The sequence below is a fragment of the Dromiciops gliroides genome, chromosome 4 (genome assembly GCF_019393635.1).
Source record: "Dromiciops gliroides isolate mDroGli1 chromosome 4, mDroGli1.pri, whole genome shotgun sequence".
Classification (NCBI taxonomy): Eukaryota; Metazoa; Chordata; class Mammalia; order Microbiotheria; family Microbiotheriidae; genus Dromiciops; species Dromiciops gliroides.
This window is the reverse complement of record NC_057864.1, coordinates 223,895,047-223,907,106: the sequence shown is the minus strand read 5'-3', so window position 1 is coordinate 223,907,106 and position 12,060 is coordinate 223,895,047. Positions and strand designations below refer to the sequence as shown.

The 12,060-nt window shown below is 39.1% G+C and overlaps 1 protein-coding gene across 1 annotated transcript in view; it reads left to right on the top strand.

Moving 5' to 3' along the window:
- LOC122754401 (myosin-1) overlaps positions 1-9,080 on the top strand; it is a 38,402-nt gene extending 29,322 nt beyond the window's left edge. The window contains exons 29-40 of the mRNA XM_044002795.1: positions 607-725; positions 832-1,028; positions 2,547-2,730; positions 3,430-3,595; positions 3,693-3,817; positions 3,973-4,281; positions 4,381-4,584; positions 5,575-5,700; positions 5,789-5,959; positions 6,268-6,372; positions 6,472-6,567; positions 8,820-9,080. Coding sequence (XP_043858730.1) covers positions 607-725; positions 832-1,028; positions 2,547-2,730; positions 3,430-3,595; positions 3,693-3,817; positions 3,973-4,281; positions 4,381-4,584; positions 5,575-5,700; positions 5,789-5,959; positions 6,268-6,372; positions 6,472-6,567; positions 8,820-8,972 — 1,955 coding nt within the window. The 3' untranslated portion in view covers positions 8,973-9,080. The remainder of the gene's footprint in view (positions 1-606; positions 726-831; positions 1,029-2,546; positions 2,731-3,429; positions 3,596-3,692; positions 3,818-3,972; positions 4,282-4,380; positions 4,585-5,574; positions 5,701-5,788; positions 5,960-6,267; positions 6,373-6,471; positions 6,568-8,819) is intronic.
- Positions 9,081-12,060: the final 2,980 nt, after the last annotated feature.

The window sequence follows — 12,060 nt, the reverse complement described above, 5'->3', positions numbered from 1 at the left end:
CCCCAAATCACAATTAATTTCTTACAGAGCTCAGTAGATGTCCATAGGCCAGAGTTTGAGAACCACTATACTTCCTTGTATAGGATCCCATGATCCACAGCTGTCAGACAACTTGAAGGTCATTTAGTACAAACTGCTCATTTTACAAAAGACAAAAACTAAGTCCTAATGAGGTAAAAGAGCACAGGTAGTAAGTACTAAGATCTGAATCTGCATTTTACTAATTCCAAATCTCATGTTCTTTTTTACTACATCACTACTACCTCCCAATAGAAAGAAACTCAATGCAAAATCTTCCCCTTTAAAATGTTATGTGGGTAGTCCATGTAGATTGTGAAAAAATAGTTATGTGAATGACATTGGCATAGTGCTTTAAACATTGTAGGGACTTAATAAGATTTTACTCCTAAAACCACATCTACCTCCATTAATTTGATATATATGGGAAGTAAGAATGAGATTTATGATTCACAAATCCTTGTGGACCATGTTGCTCATTCAAAAAAAGGGGCATTAAAAGGTGTTTTTATTCTGTTATCTGGTTTTTAATTTAAAATGTAAATATTGCCAGGCTGTTTAAATTGTTCCCTCCCCTCACTCCCCCAGGTGAATATTCCCGTCAGCTTGATGAAAAAGAATCATTAGTTTCTCAGCTATCGAGAGGCAAACAAGCATTTACTCAACAAATTGAGGAACTGAAGAGGCAGCTTGAAGAGGAGATAAAGGTAGGCTAAGTTTAGGGATTGTCTTTATTGCTGAGGAATCAGTAATCTTGATTCAAATATCCAATAAGCAAATGCAATAATGGCATTAAATTCACTATTTCCACAGGCCAAGAATGCTCTGGCCCACGCCCTGCAGTCATCCCGCCATGACTGTGACTTACTACGGGAACAATATGAAGAGGAGCAGGAAGCCAAGGCAGAGCTACAAAGGGCAATGTCTAAGGCCAACAGTGAGGTTGCCCAGTGGAGGACCAAATATGAGACAGATGCTATTCAGCGCACAGAAGAACTGGAAGAAGCCAAGTATGATTGCTAGAATTAGTGGGAAGGAGAAAATGGTGTTTTGTTTTGTTTTGTTTTGTTTTATTTTGAGGGTAGTGAGGGTTAAGTGACTTGTCCAGGGTCACACAGCTAGTATCAAGTGTCTGAGGCCGGATTTGAACTCAGGTCCTCCTGAATCCAGCACTGGCACCCTAACCACCTAGCTGCCCCATAATTTTTTTTTGAGAAAACATTAATAAATAGTGAAGATCTAATGACCTAATCCAGTTTATGGGTCAGGAAAGTAGCCTTCCACAGATTGACTGGCATCCCCTGGACAAAATAGAGTGGACATTCTATACTTTCACAGAGCCATAACTAGGAATTTTGACTTTTAGGACAAGCCACATAGAACACATCCCCAAATCAGTTTTGTAATTCATAACATGAAGATAATACAAGCAGTAAATAATACAGATTCAGTTTATTTAGAGTAGGAATTATGAGTATTATAGTATTAGAATTTTATAAGGGGAATTAATATAGCCTCTTAGATGGATGTTATTAATTAGTCCCATCTGATAGCTTCCTATTTTAACTATTTTTATTGTTTCTACTTTACTAAAGCAGTGAACTGTCAACATATAAATGAAAGAAACCCCCCCAAAATGTACAGTATCTTAAAATCTTTAGTATTCATTTTTGTGCTGCCTATATCTTAAAGCCTCATTGACCCATCTACCCAATCAATCACCCAATCAATCAATAAGCACTTGTTGAATATCAACTATATACCAGGTAATGTGCTAAATAGTAGGGATACAAATACAGAAGTCAGATAGTCCCTGCCCTTAAGTTACTTACATTCTACCCTAATTAGAACCCTTCCCTAGTTTTATATTAGGTGTGATAATGATAACTATCATTTGCATAATGCTTTTACATTTGCAAAGTTCTGTAAATATATTATCTTAATTGATTCTCATGATGATCCTGTGAGGTAAGTTCTATTTAACTGATGAAGAAATTAAGGCTAAGGGAAATTGTGACTTGCCCAGCATCACATAGTAAATGTCCAAGGGAAGATTTGAATTTAAGTCTTTTTATTATAATTCTGATATAATTATATCAACTATATCATGCTACCACTTTAATAAAATCTGATTCTTAACTTGTTATGGCTTTAAAGTAGATGTAGTCCTTGGGGAATTGAAAAATTATTATTCTTACATTTTTCTTCATTTCTTCTATTTTTTTTCTTCAAATCATGTCCACACATTTGTCCTAATTTATACAACTATTCTTGCTACTGAATGCATGACCACTCCAAACAACTCCAAGTTTGGTAGTCAAGTACAGTTCTTGTGAGACAGAAGATAGATAGATGATAGATAGATAGATAGATAGATAGATAGATAGATAGATAGATAGATAGATAGATAGATAGATAGATAAATAGATAGATAGATAGATAGATAAACTTTCCATAATTCCCCAATATTCCAAAACATATAGTTCTGCTTATGGTCATTAATAAGAACTGCAAACTTCCCTTTCCAGGAAGAAGCTGGCCCAGCGTCTACAGGATGCTGAGGAACATGTAGAAGCTGTGAATGCCAAATGTGCTTCCCTTGAAAAAACCAAGCAGCGGCTGCAGAATGAAGTGGAGGACCTCATGATTGATGTGGAGAGGACAAATGCAGCCTGTGCAGCCCTAGATAAAAAACAAAGGAATTTTGATAAGGTATTTCCCACTAAGTTTTGTGCTTCTTCATATAGTCAATTTCCTATTATCCACATCAAGATTATGTGTTTGGGTTCCAGGGGTATGCTGGATTTCTGTTCCTATGGGCTCTTGAGCAATGATTATTAAATTTTCAGTGGGAACATTTATACCTTGGAAATCTACAAACCTACAAACCAGGCCTTAATTTATGGTTCTTTTTTATTGTCAAGAGAAAGTGATGGGGAAAATGTTAATAATATAAGTTAAACATTAAAGTATGTTATGTGTACTCCTTTTTGCCCACCCCTCACTAGTTCTTCTGCATTTACAAGCACATACCTGTTTATATACTTATGAGCTATCCTTAAGGCTGATTGAGGTGGTTCATGGCTACAGAGCTATTTGAGTTTGGACCATCTACTTCCATAAATACAAAACACGTGGATGGTAGGGAATGCCGCGCTCTCTCTCTGTGTTCATTTAAGAAATGTGCAAGGAACAGATGAGATTGATAACACCAGGTGACATAGCAGCGAGAAATCCTAAAATCGTGTATTACTCCACACAACTTAAAGGGGAGAACTGTAGGTTTCTATTATCGAATGTTGTTTACTATATATATCTTTCCAAGTCAATTGGAGTTGTTTATATAAATGAACCCAGGATCCTTCTAACCTCCTCCCTTGAATTGGCTGATAATTCTTTATTCTTCTTTAGATCTTGGCAGAATGGAAACAGAAATATGAGGAAACTCACGCTGAATTGGAAGCTTCCCAGAAAGAGTCTCGCTCCCTCAGCACAGAGCTGTTCAAGATTAAGAATGCCTATGAGGAATCCTTGGACCACCTTGAAACCCTCAAGAGAGAAAACAAGAACTTGCAGCGTGAGTACCCTTCACTTGCTCTATTAACAGTGACTTGGCAGACACTTCCATTTTTCCACCTTTCTCACCTAATCTTTCCCTACCCATCCACCCATAGAGGAGATTTCTGACCTGACTGAGCAGATTGCCGAGGGAGGAAAACGTATCCATGAGCTGGAGAAAATAAAGAAACAAATTGAGCAAGAAAAAAGTGAACTTCAGGCTGCTTTGGAAGAAGCTGAGGTACATACAGCATTGTAGACTAATACATTGAGAAAGGAGTTAGGCTTGACTCTGGGTTAGTAATAAACCTGAAGAAAAGCTCTTCAGGATCTCCAGTTACTAGGGTACAATGTTCTTCCATTCTGTTTCTCACTTAATTGTTGGCTTTCATTAAGGCATCTCTTGAACATGAAGAAGGGAAAATCCTGCGCATCCAACTTGAGTTGAATCAAGTTAAGTCTGAAATTGACAGGAAAATTGCTGAGAAAGATGAAGAAATTGATCAGCTGAAGAGAAACCACATTCGTGTTGTGGAGTCCATGCAGAGCACACTGGATGCTGAGATCAGAAGCAGGAATGATGCTATCAGGATCAAGAAGAAGATGGAGGGAGATCTGAATGAAATGGAAATCCAGCTGAACCATGCCAATAGGATGGCTGCAGAGGCCCTCAGGAACTACAGAAACACCCAAGGAATACTTAAGGTAAATGGAGCCAAGCATTTAGCTCTCCCTGAATGGTTCATTTTAGCTGAGCCCTGACTGAGAACATGCTGTATAATGGTCTTTGTTGGCTGTCCCCAGGACACCCAGATCCACCTGGATGATGCCCTCCGAGGCCAGGAGGACCTGAAAGAGCAGCTGGCAATGGTGGAGCGCAGAGCCAACCTACTGCAGGCTGAGATTGAGGAGCTGAGGGCAACTCTGGAGCAGACTGAGAGGAGCAGGAAGATAGCAGAACAAGAGCTTCTGGATGCCAGCGAGCGTGTACAGCTCCTACACACCCAGGTAAGCACAATTGCAACACAGTGTGTATTGGGATCTATCCATTGGTAGGTAAAATACTGGAACTGAAATTTAAATATAATATTGATGGTATTAATTGGAAAATACCCCAATGTTGCAAAAGATTGAAGGCAAAAAGAAAAGGGAACAGCAGAGGATGAGATGGATAGATAGTGTCATGGAAGGAAAGAATATGAGCTTGGACAGACTTCGGGAGATAGTGGAGGGCTTGGCAGGCTATGTTCCATGGAGTCACAAAGAATGCAATGTGACCAAACAACTGAAAAACAACAACAATCTACTGGAAAAAGAAACAAAAGAGGAAAAATTAAAATTAAATCCTGCTTAAATATATCTAGATGGGTCAAAACTTAGATTTTTTATTATCAGTATCTAATCACCAAATATCTAACCGACATCTCCACTTCTATGTCCTTCAAGTACCTAAAACTCAACATGTTCAAAATCAAACTCATTCTTGTCACCTACATCTATATTCTTATTTCCCCATTTCTGTTCATGTCTCTATCATCTTTCCAGAAACCTTGGCTCAACATCTCATGACACCTTTGACTCTTTCTTCTGCCTTATCCTCTCAGTATTATTTAATCCCTTCTTGTAGTGCCTCTATGTATCTGACTTTAATAATCAATAACTGACTTTATGAAGTATCTTAAGCATTGTAATTATAGTATCTGAGAGGTAGCATGGCATAGTAATAGATGGCCAGTCTTGGAGTCAGGAAGACCTGACTTTAACACTGAGAGGCTATGTGACCCTGGGCAAGGTGCTTAACCTTCTCAATAGCCCCAGGCTCCCTGCTACAGCTGATTTTCTAATATGCATGGATATAGGGAGTTTGCCCTTGAAGTTCTTCTCACTGATGAAATCACTGATGAAACCTCTTCCTTTCCCTCTTCCCAAAGATTATGATCTCCTGTAGTTATTTGGGAAAGAAGGAAAACTGCTATTTGGTTTTCATTTTTTACTCAGAACACCAGCTTGATCAACACCAAGAAGAAGCTGGAAACAGACATTTCCCAGATCCAGGGTGAGATGGAAGACATGGTTCAGGAAGCCCGGAATGCAGAAGAGAAGGCCAAGAAGGCTATCACTGATGTGAGCAGAAAACACATTGATTTCCCTCCTTGATATATTTGTATGACTACTTGACATTTACAGTTGTCTTGATTTTCTTGATAACCAGGCAGCCATGATGGCTGAGGAGCTGAAGAAGGAGCAGGACACCAGTGCCCACTTGGAGAGAATGAAGAAGAACCTGGATCAGACTGTAAAGGACTTGCAGCACCGCCTGGATGAGGCTGAGCAGCTTGCCCTGAAGGGAGGAAAGAAGCAGATCCAGAAACTGGAGGCCAGAGTACGTATTCCTGATTCCTGGACTTTTTGTGTGCTGTTTCAATCACAGCAAAAGATTTTTTTTAAAGACATCCCTGGGGCAGCTAGGTGGCACAGTGAATAGAGCACCAGCCCTGGATTCAAGAGGACCTGAGTTCAAATCTGGCCTCAGACCAGACCCTTGACACTTACTGTGTGACCCTGGGCAAGTCAACCCCAATTGCCTCACCAAAAAAAAAAAAAAAAGACATCCCCAAAACAAAACAAAATGGAACAAAGAGCACCTGGCAATGGTTGAACACTGAGCCAAGATCCTCTCTCCCTTCTCAGGTGCGTGAGCTTGAAGGGGAGGTTGAAAGTGAACAGAAACGCAATGTTGAAACTGTGAAGAGTCTACGCAAGCATGAAAGGAGAGTGAAGGAGCTCACTTACCAGGTAAGAGGAAGAGACTTTTGGGGCTCCAACACAGTCTACAATGCAATTCCAAATATTTCAACTTGTAAAAATAAACCACTTATTTACAAAATCTTTCAGACTGAAGAAGACCGTAAGAATGTTCTCAGGCTTCAGGATCTGGTGGACAAACTGCAGTCTAAAGTGAAAGCCTACAAGAGACAAGCAGAGGAAGCTGTGAGTACAGATTTGCTTATAATAATGATGTCTTTTATTTGTACAGTTCTAAGTTTTATCAAGGATTTTATATAAGCCATCTTATTTGAGCTTCACAATAACCTTGTGAGAGAGGGATAGTTATTATTAAACCTCCCCCTCCCATTTTATAGATGAAAAAACGGGAGCACAAAAAATATCAATGACTTGTCCAAAGTCACCCATCTATTAAGTGGAAGGGCCAGGACTGAAAACTTAGTCTTCTGACATTAAATTCAATACCGGGGCAGCTAGGTGGCAAAAATCCACCAACCCTGGATTCAGGACCACTTGAGTTCAAATCAGGCCTCAGACATGACACTGACTAGTTGTGTGACTCTGGGCAAGTCACTTAATCCTCATTGCCCTACCCCCCAAAAGTCAATACCAATTCAATAATGCCACACAACTTTTCAGATTGAGGATATGTACAAAGCCCCCTGTTCCCCTGTACTTCCAGGCTCAGTTCAATTCCAGAGTTAAACAAAAAGAAAGAAGAAATAAAGGAGGTCAAGGAAGGAAGGGAAAGAAATAGACAAAGGGAGAAAGGGAAGACTATTGCCAGCAAAGCAGTCACATCAAAAAGCCAAAAAGTCCTCCCATTGCCCCGCAAAAAAAAAAAAAAAAGCCAAAAAGTGATTTGATCCCTGGCTTAGAACTCTTATCCTCAAGGTTTCCACTCAGACGTAATATAAATCTAACTTTTTTTGTAGATGTCACAAAGCAATTTCTCTACTTGCCATATTTTTTTTCTGAACTCATACTATCTTATGGACAATTTTAGGAAATTCACGCAAAAATTTTCATTTGAGGATAACTATGGATGAATAGAATAGTTACTGTCTTGCATATAGTAAATATTTGTTAAGTTAAACTGTTGTATTCACAGATGTAGACAGTGTAAAGTGGCAGTAATGTATAATCAAGACTTAAATGAGATAAGAAAAATCAGATCACGTAGCTAGTAAGCATTTTTTATTTTTTTTCCTTTAGCTGGTTCCCATTTTGCATCTCATAAAAACAAGTGTAGGGACTTGGAATTATTTACTTGGATGTCAAATTTACATCCTGTTAAATTTTTCCTTTAATGAAAATTGCCAATTGGTGGCTTAAAAATCAAATAAGATAATAGATGGAGAACTGAAGGTACCTTAAAGGTCAACTATTCCTTATTTTATAAATGACAAGGTGGCACAGGGGATAGAATGTTGGATCTGGAGTTAGGAAAACCTGAGTTCAAATCCAGTCTCAGAAACTTACTAGCTGTGTGACCCTGAACAAGTCCCTTAACCTCTATCTGCCTCAATATTTTCATCTATAAAATGAGGGTAATAATTGCACCTATCGGGGGCAGCTAGGTGGCGCAGTAGATAGAGCACTGGCCCTGGATTCAGGAGGACCTGAGTTCAAATCCAGCCTCCGACACTTGACACTTACTAGCTGTATGACCCTGGGCAAGTCACTTAACCCAATTGCCTCACCAAAAAAAAATAATAATAATAATAATTGCACCTATCTCCCAGAGTTGTTGTGAGGATAAAATGAGAAATGTATAAGGTACTTTGTAAACCTTAAAACACTACATAAACTATTATTATTATTATTATTTTAGACAAGTTACCTAAGGACATAGATATCAGTGTCTGAGATGGACTTCAAAGCCTTGTTCCTCTGACTCCAGAGGAGTCCCTTATGCCAATCATTATTACATGTTGAGTCAGTTTGAAAAGTATCATGGAAATCAATCATAATATTTTAAAGATGAGTGCTATAGAAGACTTAATGGTTCTTCTAAAACGCAAAACATAAAAATGAGGTAAACTGAGAGGTTCAGGCCCTATCTGATTTTGGATTCAAGAAGAATCAGAATATCAAGAGTTCTAGATCTAGAATTTATCTCGCCTCATTTTATACTTTCAAAACCTGAGGTCCAGAGGGGTTAGATGACTTCCTCATGGTCACATGGGTCATAAGTTACAGAGCTAGATCTGAGTCCACATCCTCAGGCTCCAAATCAGAGTCTTTCTTTTTTTTTCTTTTTTTTTTTTTTTAGTGAGGCAATTGGGGGTAAGTGACTTGCCCAGGGTCACACAGCTAGTAAGTGTTAAGTGTCTGAGGCCGGATTTGAACTCAGGTACTCCTGACTCCAGGGCCGGTGCTCTATCCACTGTGCCACCTAGCTGCCCCTCAAATCAGAGTCTTTCATTCTCTCACAAATTCTTTTCTATTCTCAGGAGGAACAGTCTAATGTCAACCTCTCCAAATTCCGCAAGATCCAGCATGAGCTGGAGGAAGCTGAGGAGCGTGCTGATATTGCTGAGTCCCAGGTCAACAAGCTCCGGGTGAAGAGTAGGGAGGTCCATACTAAGATTATAAGTGAGGAATAATCCTGATTCTTCTGGGTGACTGAAGAAACACAGAATGTGAAAATCTTTGTCACTCTGTTTTGTACAAATTTTTCTAGAAGATAAAGACTCTAGGGAAACTGCAGAGAACTCTCTTGTCTGTCTTTTTCTTTTACTACACCTACTCATCAGTTATGTGCTTTGAGAAAGGACTATGGATGTCTTATGCAAAATTCACAATATTCATAATCTTAGTCACTCAGGGATCGATAAAGAATAATTGATCTCCTAGGCCCAGTCTCCAGAGGGTATAAGTGTGGGGAGAGGGGGGGGTGTAGGATAGTTTGTTTTTCTGGTACATTTACATCTGTTCTTTGTTCCATATGCACCTCAGTGTTCTTATGTATAGGCTGCTCAGAACCTGTAGAACCCCCATGACGGTCCTCCACAATCCTAAATTATCTTCTTTCCATGTATAACAGAGCTCACTTTGGCCTCCACTATCTAGAAGATAAGTGTGTTACATTTTACCTCTCTCCCATGGTTTTCCAGTATCCTTAAGAAGGTTGCAGGTAAGGGGCAGCTAGGTGGCACAGTGAATAGAGCACTGATCCTGGAGTCAGGAGGACCTGAGTTCAAATCCAGCCTCAGAGAGCTGTGTGACCCTGGGCAATTCACTTAACCCCAATTGCCACACACACACACACACACACACACACACACAAGAAGTTTGGAGGTATCTAGTCTCTCTGCCATTGGCTGTAGCCGCTACAAATTTTGTCTCCCAATTTTAAGGGGTAAGTCTTGTACCTCAATTCCATTTAAAAGTCAGATTAGGTTTTATAAAATAATATTTACTTCAAAATAATAGGAAGAGGAAACATATAAATGTTTGCAGCCACCCACCATATGGGTTCTTAATCCCCCCAACCCCATACACATACAAGTACCACCTCTCTTCAAAGAGGAGGCCAATTAGGTTCACAGTTTAACTTAGTTCCTATAAAGCCTAGTCCTACCAAATTCTAAATCTAAAGCCACCGTTGGACTTAAGTCCTGGGTATCTTGATTTCTAAGGACTTCCCTGATATACTGGTTATGAATCTGGATTGAAATCTTGACTCCTTTAAGATCACTATGGCTCAAGTTGAGGTATGCTTATGCCCAGAACAGAAAAGAGCAAATGAAATGGACTAGACCAAAACCCCAAGCCTGATTCTCAAAAATAGAGTCTAAATAAGAGGAGGGAAGGTAGTTCATCCCCTCAATTAGCTCAATTCATGGTGCCCATGCCTTCACCCTTTGGATAGAGCCAGAAAGAGAGAGACTGAGTCGGGTAGTTATAAAATGTAGTTTTTTCTGGTTATGCAGGCAGTGCTCCTACCCATGTGATAGAGGAACACAATGTCTTCCCCCAGAAGCAGGTCCCTGTCATCTCACATTGTTAGATAATCTAGATACCACTTACTCAAACTCCCATTCTCACTGTACTTTAATCTTGACTGGTTGTCAAGAGAAAAGTACTTGATAGTGTCAATTTGTACTAGAGGGTTAATGACTTATCTTAAACTTCCTGAGGGAGTTTGTATTTCAACATGTAGCTTAATTACCCAAACCAATTGATTTCCAATGGAAGAAAAATGTAATTAGATCAATTTTACAGAAAGTATCCTTTCAGATATTGACCATTGACCGAAGTTGACCATCTTTTATGGGTATACCTAAGGTCTATCATGCAGAATAATAATTAGAATGGGAAAAAAAAAACATTTGTAGGTGCTTGCTTGTGCTACACCCTGGGATCAAAACAGAAAAGTGAGTCTGTCTCTGTTCTTGAACTCATTCTAATTGGAAGAGGCAACATACATAAGAAAGTTCAGCTTCAGTCCAGGTACTAGACCCATGGATTCTTGGTCTATGCAGTTGGGAATGAGAGAGCCTGGCTAGGATATGAGGTAGGGCTGTTTGTGTAATATTTCTGATCTCCATCACCTTGTGGTGGTCTCAAGTTGTTAAGCTTGGTTCTCCCTACTGTCTCCAGAAGAGCAGTTTATATGAAATTCATCAAATGGTGTCTGCAGGCACAGAAAGGATAGCCACTATGGATTTACCTAACTTTACAAAACATTGAAAAGTTGGCCTAAAATTAATTTCTGGTCAAAGGATTATATTTTCCTATTGACTTTTATTACAGAATTGGAGATAACCCTCCTACAAGAAAACTTTTGTCCTCAAGACTAAATAAAAATTGGTTAACCTTAGGAAGCTATAAACACAAAATGAAGACAATTTTCCAGGAAAACATTATTTATAAGATTCACAATACAAATTCTGCCCCCAAACCACAAGTACTATGTAAGATATTACATTCTCTTGGAATCTGATCTCCATTGAAAGAGAGGTACCCTTTAAGTGTGGGAATATGTTTAGCTCTTCATTTCCTGATGGATCTCAAGGGATAATTTGATTTAATTAAATTCTATAGAACTTATTAAGTTCCAGCTGTTTGTAAAGCAACTGTGCTAGGCACTAGGGACACAAAGACTACACCAAACCAGTGCTTGCCTTCAAAACATTGACATTCTAATTTATGATTTGAATTCCTACATGTTAGCTTTCATGATACTGTCATAAGTTCACAAATCCTGCATATTGTGAATGGCCCCTTGTCTCCTAACAAAGAGAAGTATATGAAAGTGACCTACAACCCTGTAATATGCATGTTACCATCTAGCTCCAAGTCTTACTTTTGTTAACAGATAATAAAAAATGGGCGCTAACAGAATAAGACAGAGCCTTTGAGAAGCTGATGGGTATGTTGGTTGAGAGTAAACTGCTGAGGCAGCTGGAACTCTTTGCTTCTTCCCTTTCTACTAATGGAAACCACTTAAAAACTTTATCTCCGTTATCATCTAAGAGATGATTACTTCTTGTTCCTTCCAGGAATAGAAGGATGAGAGAGAGGAAGAGAGACAAGCTATTTGTCCCTCCCAGGCTGCTAGTCAAAAATGGCCCATATCTACATGTTCCTTATTATCCCTTTAGATTCTTATATCTTTACATTTGTATGGCTTAAAAAGTGATGATTGCTTAAATCCTCCTGGGTTAATGTGTTTTATTTCCTGGGGTG